The following is an 18,014-nucleotide window of genomic DNA, read 5'->3' on the forward strand; positions in this document are numbered from 1 at the left end:
CAGTTACTAATTTGTGTACCATGTCTAAGAACAGATACTGGTGGTGGAGGGAGGTGGGTAAGAGGCATAGAGCAACAAAAGGGATTCACTATGACTCATTCATTGGCTATAAAATAATGTGACCCCTTTTCCCTCCTTTTCTCATCTATTCTAATAATTAAATGTGATCTATGGAAGGGTGTGTGTATGTATGTGTATGTCTGTCTTTTGGTCTATTTTTCTTATCTCATAAAACTTAGAACTTCTGGCAATCTAACCCATGTTTTTTTTTTCTTTTCTCTGAATTTTCATTCCAATCCCTAATTGAGCATCAAATTCAGTATAGTACTAATTAGTGTATACAAGGAAATTTGTTTTCATTGCCTATTTATCTCTTTGTGCAACTTTGTACCAGCCATATCTAATACATTTCTATTGAATGGATTTTCTTGATATAGACATATCCAAATTTTTAGTTCTCATCCCCCCTAAAAATTATACGGCATCTTCTGGGTCTATTTAATAATACATAGATGTAGTGTAGTGGAACTTGGACTTTCACAAGAGAACACATATTTAAATTTAGGTATCACCTTTTAATATCTGTGTTACTCCCCCGATTATTAGTCTCTTCTTCTATAAGACAGGAACAATAGTATACCCACTTCACAAGACTGTGAGAGGACCTTGTGTGATGCTGTAAAGGAACCAACTTGGTAGACAGCAGATGGTGTACAAGTATCAGTTATTATTCTGTCAGTGCCCTATATATAGTCAAAGTCCATTTGTATGACACTTGTACTTGAACAAGTTTAATTTGTTACTCTTGGTACTAAGGAAAAATTAATATAGGGAACTGTGGACATCTCAGGAGGAGTTAGAAAGACTTACTAAGAGTTTGGGCTTGTTTGGGATGATTTCAAGGAAGGTTTTAGGAAGTGGGACTTTGCTCTGGATTTAAAACTGTCAGGAATGGGGGAGAATTCTATTATTAGGTACCTTAATAAATAATCCAGGAGGAGGGAAAACTTGCTATAATTGGTGAAGAAGTGGTAGTCAGTCATATTAGCTGAGAGAAGAGAATGTCTAGAACTTTGTGGGTTGCACTGTGACCATGTTTCATTTTATCTCACTTTATCACAGTCTCAGAATGACCTTGTCTACTGTTAATGTTCTTTGTACTGGTTTTAGATTCACAGACTTGCTATGAGCACCAAGAAAGCTGCTAACAGCACTGAGTCTAGCTATAAGTGTCAGACCAGTTCCTGGATATCACCTTGATGGTGATTCCTCCTCTAGTGTGATTTAATCACTTTATATGCCTCTGTTTTTCATGTTTTTGATTTTTTATTATTATTCAAATGGAGAAAGATAAGTGTTAGACTTGATGGAATGTTCACCTTTCTTAGGTAGGCTCTCCACTAAAATTATATAGATGTGTGTACCCAAAATAAAATTAGAACCTTCTCCAAAGTTAAGTTTTTTATGGAAAAATAAAATCTTAAATTCTTAGTCCAAAGCCTCAAGGTTAATAGTGATTTTCTTTATACTATGTTACTTTGGAGTAATAGTTAAAATATTTCCCTCTGTCAGTAGTTGAAGATGTCAAGTCTGGTCTTCTTTGTTTCAGTTGTGACAATTCTCTTTCTCATTCTGATATGTCCACCTTATTTACTTTAAAAGTAAAGGATTTAGAAGAAATGGGTGAAATAAATTCAGAACATTATGATAGTTTTTGTTTCTTATGGACATCCTTAATCATAGACTCAAAGAGATTTATAGAGGAGGACTTTACATTTTCCCTTCTACCCTTCAAGGTTTTCCAGCTGGTTTAAGAATTAAAAACTCAAAGTTTTATTACATGTACACAGAGGCCCAATAATGAAATCGAGTCCTAAAGAAATGACCAAGGCAGGAAGTTTCTATACTTCTTAGACAGAGACAATAAATCTGTGAGGAATTGACAGGACAAAGAAAATTTAAGTTTGGGAGATTTAGTCAATAAGGAATTCTAAATAGAATTTGGGCTGGGGTAGTAAATTAGAAAAAAGTAACAAAGAATTATTTATCTAGCCTTCTAGGCTCTAAACTCCCTATTTCTGGTAGTAAGGAATGTCTCTTTACCTCCTAGTATAGAGAGGATACCTCTCACATGGGAGATTTACTTTATGCTTTCTGGAGACAAGGGGAGGGGCATAGTATTCTTTTTTTAAGTAACTTTTATTTAAAATAATCAACATACCAAAGTGGCATATTTTGGGGTGACCTGACCTTGGCCCATACAGATTACTTCTGCCTGGTTTGTACTAGGGAGAAGTACACATATAAGGGCTCAAGCCAGTCTGTGGGGCTAGGCTGTGTCACACTGGTTGGTCAGTCCTGCATTTAAGAAATGCATTCCTGTGAATCCAGAACCTCCCAGAGAGATCCTGTCAGGTTGTATTTTTCAGATATATTCATAGTCTTTTGCAAACCGTAAGAAGAATGAATCACCCAAGGATAAGTCCTCAGGAACACAGCTAGACCCAAGTATGTGTGTTATCTAGAGCAAGAGGCTTCAGTATCCTGTTGACCTAAAGTTTGATTCCTCAGCATCTATGAATCTATGAGAGGGTCATCTGCCCACAGTCCCTCTGCAGGGAATCCTTTCAGTGAGGGCAGTCAGTGGGAAGATGCTAAACATTTGTCTGACCTTGGTTCAAAAGTCCCTGGTTGTCTCTGCATGAGAATGTTATAATTTGTAGTTCAAATGCTATCTCATTAACCTGTTTTTTAATTAATTTACATTTTTGTCTTCTTAACCTTCTAGCCTGTTGTATGGCTGTTGTATTCATTTTGTGTCATTTCAAATTTTTAGCATTACTCTAGTGATCTTTCAGTATTAGCTTATGAGACTGTTAAAAATTGTGTCTTTATTAATCCTGGCTTGCCTTCTTTTGTTATTTAATTTTTTTTCTCATGTAAACTTTCTCTTAACTTACTTCCCAACTATTTGTTTATTCTTGTTGACCTTACCATGATAACTTGCTTCTATTTTTAATTTTAATTTTTTAAATGATACTTCATTTTTTCCCCTTTTTGTGATTTATTTGAAAATAGCAAATGGGAACCAAGTTTATGCTCTCTAGCATATGCCCAAAGCAAGAGGTTGGCTTGTGACATTTCAGTCTTATACACTCCAGGGGTCTTTCCAGTTCCCTAGGTAACTCCAACTCAATAAAAATTGGAGTTTTCCAAATTTACCATTACTAAATCTTATACCACAAGGTAGAATTCTTCTCCCCAAATATAGATAGCTTCATTAATCAGCAATAATCAACCCCAAACAGTTGCCAAAATGATAGTTTTATTATCCAAAATAGTCATGACTTTATCTTGTGGTTATTGTTCTCCAACCTATTGTAATTGTCAGCAGTTATTGGTAAGGATGTGAAAATATAGTGAAACACGGTATTTTCATTAAAATGTATCGCAGAATTTAATTTGGCCTCTGTATGTGGGAAACAGGATTTTCTTCCAAGTGAACACACTAGCAACTCTCTATATATGGCAGGAGGAAGTTCATATAACAAAGTAAACCCCAGGAATCTAGCAATTTAGACTTTGCAATTTTAATTATTCTGGGTCCAGAAAATCTAGTAATGTATCACATTGCTGAAGCGAAACTTTAACTGTCCCCAGGGTGACATTGTTGTATAAGGAAGCACACTGCATGATGGTAAGACAGGCTGATCTCTCAGCACTCTCCCAGCTTCAAAACACAGCCTTATTATTCTCTATTCTTAGTCACCTTTGTAGGATAGCTCATAAAATAATAGGCAATTGGAGTTTCTAAACTGAAAAAATAACACTACAAAAAAATGTACTGCAAATGCTTATGATGGAAATGAAGAGAAATGGAAAAAGCCTAAAAAGGTGTTCTTAACTGAGCTACATATTATAGAAGAAATTACGTAATTTAATGCAATATTTACCAAACAGTGTTCCAAAAAAAGAAAAGAGAGGAGGGATGATTACATTTCAAGTACTTTTGGGAGGCCTAATTTTAAACAGGGGTAATGTGATATAGGACCCCCTGCATTATGACTATAATGGTATCACAAATTCAACATATTCAAAATAGACATTTTGATATCAGGGCTATATACCCCCTGATGTGTTTGAATCCTAGTCTAATACAGTTCAGCATAAGGGTCCACCATTTACCTGTTTCAGTAAGCCAGAAATCTGAAAGTCGACCAGGATTCTCTGTTTTACTATGCTCCACTGCCAACCTATCAGCTGTACATCTAGACAGCACCACAAGTTCATCCACTTCTTTCTGTCTCGACTGATGGCACTATAATCTAAGCTACTGTCACCTCTGTCTGGGCTACAGCATAGTCCCCTACTATCTCACAAGACTGAAGCTTGCCCTGTACAATCCATTATCATCACAACTCCAAAATTAAATATTAAGGTATAAATTACATCACATCATTTCTCTACTTTCAAATCCTCTCGTGGCTTCTGATATGACCTGGTCACAAGGACTGGAGGGCCCCATGGATTTGGCTTCTGCACACTGTTGAGCCCATCTCCTGCCACTCTCCCCCTTTTTGTGATCCCCAGAAGCCCCTGCCTTTTCTCTTTTCTGGAATACACAAAATTTTCTTGGCCTCAGGACTTTGTACCTGTGTAAATAAAGATTTTCACAGATCTTCACATTTCCGGCTGCTGTTAATGACTCAGGACTCAGCTCTAATATGTGAGTTTTTGTTTTTTGTTTTGTTTTTCTGAGAGGCATGGCTGAGCATACCCTAACACGTTGTCCTCTTTCATCACATTGTCTTTATGACACTTCTGGCTAAAACTCTCTTGTTCATTCATTTACTTGTTTATCATCTGTCTTCACTCCCCTCTCAGACTATATGTTCCGTGAGAAGACAGCTTGGTGGGTCTTTATCACTACAGTTTTCCCAGAGTCTAGCAGTGTCACAGTGTACTTTCTTTGTTCCTTTACCTATGGTGAATTAGAGGACTCCAGGAAGAGGTTTGGAGTGTTTACATTTTCTCTAATTATTGAGACCTCTTTTCTGACCGAATAAGATGTTAATCATCGTTCAGTAGGAACACAATTTTAGAAAGAAACTTTGAAGTATTTTCAAGTTTGTGGATTTGCAGTGCTTCTGGAGTGTATCTCTTAAAAATACTGGAAGTCTGTGGTATACAGGGCAGGTGGGTGGTGGGGAAAAGGGCTGGTTTTCTCTGCTGCCTCCATACTCACCCAAGTGGAAAGGAAACCTGAATGTAGGGATGAAAGATTCCCAGTAAAGCATCCGATAAAAACAAAAAAGGCAGCCACTTCATTTCTTGTAGTACTTAGATAAGTGGTTATAAAAATAAATATAAAATAGATCATATGGTGAATGGTTTTTATTTTTAAATATCTTGACATTTATACCTAAAATATAATACATATGTCCTTCTTAGAAATGGCTAAATGTCGGGGCACCTGGGTGGCTCAGTCGGTTGGGCGGTCGACTTCGGCTCAGGTCATGATCTCGCTGTCCGTGAGTTCGAGCCCTGCGTCGGGCTCTGTGCTGACAGCTCAGAGCCTGGAGTCTGTTTCAGATTCTGTGTCTTGCTCTCTCTGACCCTCCCCCATTCATGCTCTGTCTCTCTCTCTGTCTCAAAAAAATAAATAAATAAACGTTAAAAAAAATTTTTAAAAATGGCTAAATGTCTAACACAAAACTCTTAATTTCCACCTCTCAAAATCCTCAACTTTTTCCCAATTTGGTAAAATAACTCTACCATTTCCTGAAAGGTCTTGAGTCTGATGTCCCTAAAAAGAACACAATTAAATGATTTTTTTTTAATTTAAGGGTATCAAACTGAAAAAAAAATTAAATAAAGCAATGTCCCACACTTGGCACTAAAAGAAATTCTTTCATGTGTATGTCTGTTGTCTAATGCTTTAAACTAAATTGACGTATCTCTCTGGTTCTAACTTCTCAATTTTCCATTTTCCCAATAAATTTGACTTAACATTCCAAAGGAATATTGGGTTTTCCTCTTTTTTCTCAGTCACTTTGTCAAATCAGGTCTTTCATAATGGTGCAGATAATGTTCAGTAAAAGGAACTAGTTTTCAGTGTGAAAACATCCACTTGATAGGACTTCAGTTTCATTGCTATTTCTTTTCTGTAACTAACTTTATGAGCAAAACTGTACCTATCTAAAATATATGTTTTGTTGAAGTGTTTGGTTGTGTTGAACCTCAAAAAGTCCCTCAAAAGTTTAATGTTAACCCATTCTTGAACTTCAACCAAAACAGAATGTGTATATTGGCAGAAAGGACTGAATGACTAATACTACAAATGTATGAATTTAAAATGTTTTTACTTACTTACTTACTTACTTACTTACTTACTTTATTTATTTATTTATTTATGTATTTATGTATTTATTTATTTACTAATGGTGGTGCAAAGTCTTCTTTTAGGAAAACCCTATTGAGCAAAACACTTCACAAATATTCTCATTTTTCCTAATCTCAGCAAGGTCTTTTCTTATTTCTCACCGATAATACAACACCCTGCCAAATTATCTTCTCTCTGATTTCCACCTTTGATTTGCTCATACCTGACTCCACATCTTCTTAGCTGGAAAGACTTATCCTCTCTTCTTTGCCAGTGAGTGTGTAACTGTTACATTCATTTAAAAAATAAAGATAACTACAAGTTTACCTCAAACCAGAATTCTCAAGGACATCACATACTCCTTTATTCTAGTCACTCAGCTTTCAGTCAGGTTGAAATCCTCTAATTTGTCTTTGTTTATGTGTTGCTTTCTGAATATTGTCACAAATTTGAATACCTGTACATTCTTTTCCCAAAAGATGATAAGGTGCAGATACAAATCTTATTTTTGTAAACTCTTCTAGGAGTGCCTAGTATAGTGAGAGCTCATAATGCAAGCTCAAGAGATACTATCTTTGAAAAGCAAACTTCTGAAGTGAGAAATGCACTCATCTTTAAAGCCAAAATAGAGAGGAAATGGGTAATTTATAACATTCCATTGATTCACTAGCCTTTTCTTAATTTGTCTGGCAAATGGACTACATAGCCAGTAGGATTGTATCAGATATTTTAATGAAGTGAAAGGCAAAAATTACATGAATGGGATGATTAAATTGGTATTTCATGATTTTTAATCTCACAAGGAGTTTATTAAGTACAGGTAGATACCTATTAAATAATCTTCTTTTTTAATAGCTACCTGCAAGGCCTGAAATTAGGTTGACAATACTTACTCATATTCTGCCAGTCTTTTTTGTTTGTTTGGATGGGTGGATGAGTTTTCACCGCAGTATTATCTTATGTTGGAGTTTTGGATTTATGGTGAATTCTCTCTCACTGCAATGAAACTAAGAACCATGGAATGATATGGAGAAAAAAGCAGACAGTCATATACCAGTGCATTTATAATACTTATATTCTAGTTTATGCATTCTAAATTGGATAAATATTTTTGCCTGATTCCTTTGCTCACTTGTATTTTATGGTCTATAGGATTATGCCTTTGTGGGTGCTGTCTCCTTTGTCTGAATTATCCAGATCTCACCATATCAATCTAACATAATTATCCCTAAGTAGATGTGATAATTTACTTTATGTGCCATGTTAAGATGTTACTGCTTTTAACCTTTTATTTATGTATTCATGTGCATAATGTGATTCTTCTACTAAATTACAAATTTTTTGAGGGTAGGATTCCTATTCTTTTATTTCCCTATTTCTCGTAACATCTGTCATGTTATTTCTCATTCTTCAAGGCTTGCCTGAAACTTCACTTTGTCAAAGAAGACTCCTCAGGCCCTGCAAACTCTTACAGTGTCTTGAAATTATCCTTTGAGACAATGCTATATAATTAATTTATTTAGCTTTTAGTTAGTTGTTTCATTCCTTCTTTAAAACATGAGCTCTATGAGTTATTGGTCGGGATTTATTTTGTTCACTGTTCTGTGTACTCATCTCCTAGCTCGAGATCTCTCATTGTTGAGTAATCAATAAATATTTTTGAAGCAATAGTGGCTCAAAAGAGAAACTGGATACATAGAAGGAAATAGAAATGAGAAAATAAGGTAATAATAGTTTGGGGGGGGTAATAATAAAATCTAATGCCAATGTGACTTTCCATTGTATTCACTTAGAGTTTCCTGGTTGAGATTCATCTCCAAGGTTAATTTTAATTTATACTTTCTGGACAGCTCTCTCTATCAGACCATCTCCTTACACTGTCTCTCTTTCTGCTTTGGCAGTCGATGGGCAGTGGCAAGAGTGGAGTTCATGGAGTCAGTGCTCAGTGACATGCTCGAATGGGACCCAGCAGAGAAGCCGGCAGTGTACTGCAGCAGCTCATGGGGGCTCTGAATGCAGAGGGCCATGGGCAGAAAGCAGAGAGTGCTATAACCCTGAGTGTACAGGTGAGGCCTGATCACTACATTTAAAGAATGTCTGCCATTTATAAAATGTGGCAGAACCGTGCCAGACAATCATGGGACAATTAGATGATTCTGTATTTCTGGTAAATGATACCACTTGTACCAGAGCTAATTCTACTGTATGCCATACTCATGAAGCAACAAAATTCTGGAGATTCTTAGATTAAATACAAATTAAGTTGATGAAGCTTAGCACTGAACTTGTCCTTTTTACAAGTTTCAATGTCCATTTGAAGATTCTGACAAATTTACATAAACTTATGTTAATCACAGTGCTCTATATTTGACTAGCAAGCCAAATATTTGAATACAGCGTGTTTGTTGTGGTAGCTTAATAAAAAATGAACAGACAGTAATGGTCCTCAGATTTCAAAATTCTTAAAACAGTTTCAGTAGGCTACTGCCATTGACCACGATGCATTTCTTTCAGCCAATGGTCAGTGGAATCAGTGGGGTCATTGGAGCGGATGTTCCAAGTCCTGTGATGGCGGCTGGGAAAGGCGAATAAGGACTTGTCAGGGTGCAGCAATAACAGGACAGCAATGTGAAGGAACAGGTGAAGAAGTGAGAAGATGCAGTGAGCAACGATGTCCTGGTGAGAATGAACTGAGTTTATCCCAATGGAAATATTTTGTTACCTTAAAAAAAAAGGATTAAAAGTATTGTCATTAAGGGCAATAATTGCTCAATTGAAGGATTGCTAATGATAAGTGGCAGTTTACTTGTTTCTGTAATGTATGTATGAGGTTTCTTCTGTTTATGTGCCATAGACTGTTGCCTCCATGAGTTTTTTAATTATTTGCTGTAATATCACATTGAAAAATGTGATTATACAAAGGAAGCCCAATTGAACAATAACATGGCTAGACAGGATTTAAATTAGTTTGGGGTACTATATTTTTCACTATGTTCTTGAAGTATTTGTTGACTGAGAACACAAAACCAGTTGCCTTAGATTATTTATGATAGAAGTAGAAAGATATAAGTGTTAGATAGCTGAGTGAGAAAATAAAGAGATGATGTTTGAAATTCAGAAACTTTTAAATTTCTCTGTTAATCCATCCCCATGTAGGACTTTGGGCATCCCCATTAACTTGCCCTGGTTGTCCCATTTTCTGCTAGGAGGAATGCATTTTAAAATGAAAACATAAGGTCTTAATTAGTGGTGAAAGAATGGAAATGTTACTACATTAAAGGATTTTACAAATAAGGATAGAAAAAAATGAAAAGTCAACAATTGCCCAGATTACTGATCATATATTTTAATAGACCATTTTTACAACAAAGACTCCTTCCTAATTGTGCATACATTACATAAAATATTATTGACATACTGAGGACTCAATAAATAATTGAAAATTAGGATTTTAGAATGATACCATAGACAAAATTATTATAAACATACTAAAAAGATGATAGGATGAAATTTTTAAGTTTCATAGCTGTATATAAAGGAAGCGCTGAAAACTTAAAAGAATTTGAAGACCCTATTAGAGGCACTTTCTGCTAGTAATGCCTTGTGGGCAAGCTAGCTTATCTCTCTGGCCATCTAGTTCCAATAGGTGTGGAGAGTTCAGCTGTTTAAGGTTCCTTTTCAGTTCAGAAAGCAATGGATTTCCAAATGTGACTGCATCAGTTTGGGGAAAAAACAAACAAACAAGGCATTCTAAGAGATATCCATGAGTCAAAGCTTTGTTTTTCTCCATAGTTAGAATTCTAAAGACTTCTCACAGTTCAACACTAATACCAATAGAAACTGGGTTCTAAGAGTAACAATATGTCAGTAGGATTTTTTTAGAGCTTAGAAAAGATCTAAAATTATCTTTGTTAATTCTTAAGACCACCTGAATTCAGAATGATAAGTGATAACCACCAAGTAGAATTTTATTAGGGATACCTATACAAGATTAGTAATGTGAAATTCCACCTGTGCTCCATAAGAATTAAGAAACATTAAACAAAACACTTATTTGCCCAAAAAGAAATTTCATTAGAACAGTAAGACATGATTAAATAAGACCCTTTTAATATTTGAAGTTATCTAAACTATTGTGAATATGCCAAGGATCTTAACCGGCCATTTAAAACCGTCTTTCATCTGCATATGTACAGTTAAAAATGTTGTTGCTGCAATCACATTTACAAAGATTGCCACCTGCTGTTTGAAAAACATTTTACATATCTATTTACAAAAAAGATAGTATACCTTATACACTTAGTTTGTCTGCTGGCTTCATGATTTAAGGCAGGTTGAAAAATTATTATATAAAATTATAGTATTTTATATTTTATATATATGTGTGTATATGTGCACACACACGTATATGGTATTAACCTTAGCATTTTCATTTTACTCTTTTCAATAATGTAATTTGAAATCTCTTGAAATTACCTCCAAGTGTATAAATAATGTTTCCTTAAAGAAATTTTTTTTTAATGTTTATTTGTTTTTGAGGGCAGAGAGGGGCAGAGAGAGAGAGAATATGCTGTCAGTTCAAAGTCTGACCTGTGGCTCAAACCCACGAACCATGAGATCGTGAAGTGAGCCGAGATCCCAGGTCAACTGACTGAGCCACCTAGGTGCCGCAATAATGTTTTCTAATTAAAATGAAGTATTGAAATCAGCTAACTAGTTCACAAATTAGTGGTTATACAGGGGTAAAATAAATGAATATATGAGCGAGGCTTTTGAAAATATCTTAAACTGGTACCTTTATACAAATCAGAGTTATACCTCGAAAATTATATATGACTATTAATTTCAGATATACCTCTGCATCTGTATAGAGTGTTTTTATCAAAATAAAGGAAGATTTCCTTTCTATTTATCCTTTGTCTGTTCTACGTGCAATCCCCTCATTCCCACATTATTGTGTCAAGAGAGCAGGATTGTAAATAAATAACTAAGTTTTCCATAGTGGATTTGATTTCTATATTGGCATTCCAACTCTGCACAATTGCTTCCCTATGGTCAATATACATTATTTTTGTGTCCAGCATATTGGACTCTAAGAGTAATGATCTGTTAGCAGGGTTTTTTAGAGCTTAAAAAAGATCTAAAGTTAGTTTTGTTAATTCTTGAGGCCATATGAATTCAAAATGATAAGAAGCACTCCTGATTTCCACCATTATATGGCTCCAAAATTAAATATTAACAATATAAATTGAGAAAACTTTCATATTTTCTCAACAGTTACTAAGGCATTTTTTTTCTTTTTGTCAATGACAAAGCCTTAACAAATGTTTCTTGTAAAACAATGTGTTTTTTTCTACTATTATTTTTCCTACTGTTTATCTTTAATTTTTCTTCAGATTGCTGGAAATTACTAGTATTCATTTTTATGCTTCAGTTAATTTGGATGCAAAACAAATTAATCAAGTTTGCCAAGAGACCCTCTGTTGTCAGGAAGTAGAAGTATAATGTACGCACATCTTTGTCTGGATAATTAATGAAAATAATGATTAATCATCTGGATTTAATCAAAAGCTGTTATGATGTCTACCAAAAATGGAAAATGAAAAATATTTTCCCAAAGAGAATACGATTTTTTTTTACTAGTAAATACATAAAATACACGTATTAAAAAGAGCATCACGGGGCACCTGGGTGGCTCAGTCGGTTAAGCATCCGACTTGGCTTAGGTCATGATCTCATGGTTTGTGAGTTCGAGCCCCGTGTCAGGCTCTGTGCTGACAGCTCAGAACCTGTAACCTGCTTTGGATTCTGTGTCTCCTTCTCTCTCTGCCCCTTCCCCCCCGCGCTCTCTCTCTCTCTCAAAAATAAATAAACATTAAAAAAAATTAAAAAGAACATCATTACCAAAAATAAGATAATGTTTTTGTCTTCATAAGGAAAGAGACTTAGAGGGATGAAAAAATTACATATGTATATTTTAAATACTGTTAGCTGAGGAATAGAGTAGCTACAGAGTGACAATTAAGTTGGTTAATTTTTAAATTGGTCCAATTCACCAACTAGTGATTTCATTGATCTTAATCTCATTGTACATCCCCAGACTTTGAGGGTTAAAACAGTTGAAAGGTAATAGCTTCTCTGATTTTTTATTGCTACAATATGAAAACTATTTTTAGCTTTTGTGTTTTTCCCCAATATTTCCGATATTTCTGGTTAACATCATTCCGAAGGCAGATGTTACTGATGTTACTGGTGGATTGGCCTATGTAAACTTTCAGGCTTCCTGGGGACCTCCTTGCTCCGTTCCCAGGGGAGGGGATGGCTATTTCTAGGTCCAGTTCTTAGATCTATTATTCTTTAGTCATTAAGGGTAATGCTAGTTGGGATCTACCATTCACAGGTAGAAGTTATACTTTATTTGTCCATAAAATGCTCTTTTTTGGAGTTACCAGTGTTTTGTCTGCAAGTGATGAGTGAAGCCCATAGGTTGAATGTGCTGAGAAAAACTTGGGAAATATGTGCACAGTACATTTATGTACTGTGGTCTAATAACTTAGATCAGAGATGTAGCAATTATTGTGATATTTAACTCTAAGTATTCATACCAAAGGAAGTCAGCAGTAATGTTTGTAATCCCAAACTTGTATTGAACATTGTAATGCATTCGTATTAGAATTTATGCCCCCGCCTGGTTGGCTCAGTCCTTTGAGCATCCGACTTCGGCTAAGGTCATGATCTCGCAGTCTGCGAGTTGGAGCCATGCGTTGGGCTCTGTGCTGACAGCTCAGAGCCTGGAGCCTGCTTTGGATTCTGTGTCTCCCTCTCTCTCTGCCCCTCCCCCGCTCATGCTCTCTCTCTCTCTCTCTCTCTCTCTCTCTCTCTCTCTCTCTCTGTCAAAAATAAATAAACATTAAAAAAAATTTATGCCCTGTAATACCGTAACTATAAGCCCCCTCCCCACTTAGGAGAAATGCCATTCTGCAAACGACTATTCCTTATCTTTGTAACATTGCTGTCCAATGGGATTATGTCTTCTCTAGAGACAAGAGAGACTTTTCATTTGCTTTCTAAGTGATTTTCTTTTAATTCAGCTTTGGTGGGAAGAAGGAATCACAAAGTTTGCTTACTCTAAGCTTTCTGACTTCTTTGAGTGCCTTTCCTCATTATCCAGTCTTGTGTTTTCAAATTTTAGCAGATCTAAGTATCATCCAGAGAGCTTGTTAAAACACAGATTCCTGGGTCCCTGGGTAACTCAGTCAGTTAAGCAGCTGACTTTGGCTCAGGTCATGATCTCTCAGTTTCTGGGTTCAAGCCCCACATTGAGCTCTGTGCTGACAGCTCAGAGCCTGAAGCCTGCTTCAGATTCTTTGTCTCCTTCTCTTTATGCCCCTCCCCCACTCGGCTGTCTCTGTCTCTGTCTCAAAAATAAATAAACATTAAAAAGATAATACTAAAAACAAAACACAGTTTCCTAAGGCAAACTTCCAGAGAATCAGATTCAGTAGGTATAATATGGGCCTGTGAATCTGCATTTCTAACAAACTCTCAAGTGATATCGATGATACTGCAGATTACCCTTTGCAGATTACCCAAACACTGCCTGTAGCAAAAATTAGTAAATAATTATAAATAAATAAATAAATAAATAAATAAATAAATAAATATTAGGTGATAAAATTACCATAAAGTGGAAAACAGTCCTCTGCCTCAGCTACACTGGTCAAAATTGAGATATCTCTTGAACAAGACTGTAGAATTTTATTTTGTTTATATCACTTCCTAAATGATGAGGGGATGGTTCCTGTAATCAGTTAATACAGGCAATCCATTTCAAATCTCCCTAGCCAACTCATTCTTCAACCAAAATAAGATCTCTTTATAGTTGTCACTTAAAAAATAGGGCTATTAACTAATCACTGTGGACAAAAAAGGATGATTTAGTCATTTTTTGACTTTCAGTTCTCCAATTGCTATTGTTCCTGTTTCATGGAGAGCAGAAGAAACAACTTGATATGAAGTTGTTTGAACACATTTGCTATAAAGCTGTGCACTTCCAGGACACAGATCTGTAATGCTGCCATCCCAGCAGCTCTCTTCCTGTGCAGAAGTTCATTTTCTTTAATGTTTTTATTTTATTTTTTTACATTTATTTATTTTTGAGAAACAGAGTGAGACAAAGCATTAGTGGGGGAGGGGTAGAGAGACAAGGAGACACAGAATCTGAAGCAGGCTCCAGGCTCTGAGCAAGGGGTCAGCACAGAGCCTGATGCGGGGCTTGAACCCACAAACTGAGATCATGACCTGAGCCGAAGTTGGACGCTCAACCGACTGAGCCACCCAGGTGCCCCAGGAGTTCATTTTCACTGCCTCTTATCCTTCAAGGTTATTACCTACTATATAATATATGCACAGGTATATAGTATGTGAGTGGGGGACAAGTATCAGAGAGCAGGACGAGGTCTTGGCTCACATTGACTTATTCTTTACTCAGTTCCAGTTTGGAGGAGTGTTGAATCAATCACTATCACCACATTTATCTTTGTTAGCAACAAGTTTAACAAGTTAGCCTTCTACATTGTGTGAACCACCGCATTTTTAAAGCTAAACGTAATCATGATTAGAAACCCAAATATGTGAGGTAAAATTTACATTTCTAAAGAGAAAAAATGTATACTTCTCTGTATTGAAATATTCACATACGAATTGGCGCCTACTCTCCCTTTTCATTCCAAACCACAAGGGTAATCACTAACAGTGTATTTAACACTGTTTAACACCCCTACTCCATTAGAATTTTTATTATTTTCTACCAAATGCTATGTGTATATCCTATAAGGAATTATATTAATACCTATTCAGTTTCCAACATTTAAGGCAAATGTCTGCACAGAAGATTTTTGGACACAGCAATGTTGCACCCAAGTGTTCACTTACCTAAAAAAAAACACTGAGTTCAGTGTTGACAGTAGGTGGCACTGAGTATTGACTTCTTTCATCTCAGTGTTCTATTTGTTCTTGCCAAGTCACCTCAGATACATTCTAAAAAGCAGGGAAATAAATTAGAACTTGAAGATACTCCATAGGCAAGAGAGATCACCTATTGCTTAATAAATATCTAAGAAAGTATCCAATCTTCCTGTAAAACATGGGTTTTATTACCTACTCCAGTCTGCAGTTCTGCAACAAATCAGCTAAATTTTATAGGCAGAATTAAAAAAGAACCACTGGGGTCTAAAATAATCAATGTGTATACCAGATAGTACCATGTATCCATTATTCAAACCTGTTGCTATGGAGAAAATTATTGTCATAATCTGTCTTATCAGGTTGCTCATCAGATGAGACTTTGGGAAAACTCTCATAGCTTCTGTCACGGTAGAAACCTAAAGAGCAATTTACTGTAATCCTATATTCTCCTACGTTGTCCAATTTAGGACTATCTGGCAATATGTTGATCATTCTCAAACTGAAACAGAAATTTTAAGCAACACTTTTTACTATGTTTTTGTTTCTTCCTTTCATCCCACATTGTTTTTATAGTAAAAATAAATGTATATTAGGAACCACTTAATTATTTCTAGATTAATAAAATTCAAGCAATTAGTAAAACCGCTCTTTGGGTTCAATGTTTACTAAGACACTGAACCTTAATTAGTCCTTGACATTTCTCATCCACTCCTTATATGTCCTGATTTGGGAATGACCCTACGATCAATCATCGATCATGCTCCTGGTGCTCTTTAGTTGCTCTCTCTCTTTAGCTATCACTTGTGAGAAGCACCCACAAATTTGCATCTCTATGCCTAATTTATTGCAAATACCTGACAGACCTTTCCAATTGGGGTATCAAATCATTCTCCATGTCAGCAGGAGAACGTTTTTGTCTGACCACCAAATCCTTCTTGTCATCTGAAGTACTTTTTTGTAAGTTTATTTATTTAATAATTTTGAGAGTGATGGGGGAGGGGCAGAGAGAGAAGGGGAGAGAATACCAAGCAGGCTCCACACTGAGAGTGAGGAGCCTGCTGCGGGGCTCAAACCCATGAATCGCGAGATCATGACCTGCACTGAAATCAAGAGTCAGATGCTAAAGCAACTGAGCCACCCAGGCACCCCTCATCTAAAGTAATTTCTAATTCTTACCTTTCCTAGTGATGGATTCCATCTCCATCAACTCTTTCCTCAGTGGGCCTGCTTTCTGTTTCCCTGAACACTGCCTACTAGTAGGAAGGAGCATTGTGGATAAAGTGCCCCGGCAGGGGAATCAAAGTCTCGCTTTGGGCCTCAGTGTCCTCATATGTAAAATGGGGCTAATGATATGTGTCTCAGGCGATTGTGTCAAGTATGAAATGATACAATGCTATAGGTAATTAGAATTATTAAATAGCATTCCAGGCCCTCTTTCTCCATTACCCATATTACTACAGCAATCACCTTTTCTAAACTCTTCCACACAAGTTCATCTGATTATTCTCCCCTTTTCATGACCTTAGTCATGTGACTCACTTGCTAAAAAACAAAAAAAAAAGCTGTGGCTACTCATTACTTGCCCAGTTCAGTGCTTATTGGAATCCCTGGTAATATAGTATCTCAATCTATCAGTTTATTAGCTTTCCAAGGTCATCACCATCTACTCATTTATAGGTTGTAACATATACATAACATAACAGATCTAGTACCTGGTTCCTGGGTGTGGGGACACATATTCTCTCCTTACTCTTACTTATTCACCTGGGCTCCTATAGGGTCCCTGTTCCCCTTCTTCTTTACCTGCTGTTACTCCATGGGAATATCTTGTGCGTCCAATCCACCAAAAGTTGTCTACTTCTTTAATCATTCTTATTTCTTCTACAATTGTATGAGTGCTTTCTTCTTTGAATCTCTATAGGCTTGCTTTGTGCTTCCCTTACTATATATTATTATTATATTGTATTATTATATATGTTATTATATCTCTTAGTTAGAATTCCAGATCATTTACAAATGAATTATCTATATTATCTATATCTATAGAATTATCTGTTTTCAGATTCCCAAATCCCCTCCTCTGCTTTGAACCTAGTTGAATGTAGGCCATTAAACATATGCCCCTTTGAAGTTTTCATTCCATATCATAAACATTGTTACTGAACTATTTGTATAAAGTAAAATATGCAATTCAAAATACAACAATTTGTATAAAAGCATCTGAATAAAAAATTCAAAATGACTATGATCATAACGCCTTACCTTTTATAATCATTTTACTCTTTCAAAATTCTGTTAATTTACCTAAGTAGAATTTGAATAGTAGAGTTTGTGGCATGAGACCTCCTTCTTTAGAAATAAATCATTGAGATGTTAGAATTAAGAAAAATATGTGTCTTTATAGCAAGTTATTCAATTTCTCCCAATCTCAGCCCTGCTAATACTTTTAGGTCAGAGCTCCTCAAGGCAGTCCCATAGCCACCTGTCAGGCTAGGATTGGTCCCAGATATACTCAAATAGGGATTCCTAAGGCCTCAGGGCAGCTGACAGGAGGAGGCTGTGGCGGGCAGTCTCTAGCCTAGCCTAGAGTAGCCTTGCCCATTACCCTAGTGTGCCTCCAAATGTTTTCATTTTCTACATGTGCAACGACCAGGAAAAAGCTATG

General features: G+C 36.0%; 1 protein-coding gene across 4 annotated transcripts in view; it reads left to right on the top strand.

The window, feature by feature from the left end:
• ADGRB3 (adhesion G protein-coupled receptor B3) overlaps positions 1 to 18,014 on the top strand; it is a 728,500-nt gene that overhangs the window by 312,041 nt on the left and 398,445 nt on the right. For all 4 annotated transcript variants that reach the window (XM_011282405.4, XM_011282404.4, XM_006931831.5 and 1 more), the window contains 2 exons: positions 8,284 to 8,448; positions 8,897 to 9,061. In XM_011282405.4, coding sequence (XP_011280707.1) covers positions 8,284 to 8,448; positions 8,897 to 9,061 — 330 coding nt within the window. The remainder of the gene's footprint in view (positions 1 to 8,283; positions 8,449 to 8,896; positions 9,062 to 18,014) is intronic.

This window comes from Felis catus, chromosome B2 (genome assembly GCF_018350175.1).
Source record: "Felis catus isolate Fca126 chromosome B2, F.catus_Fca126_mat1.0, whole genome shotgun sequence".
NCBI classification, from domain to species: domain Eukaryota; kingdom Metazoa; phylum Chordata; class Mammalia; order Carnivora; family Felidae; genus Felis; species Felis catus.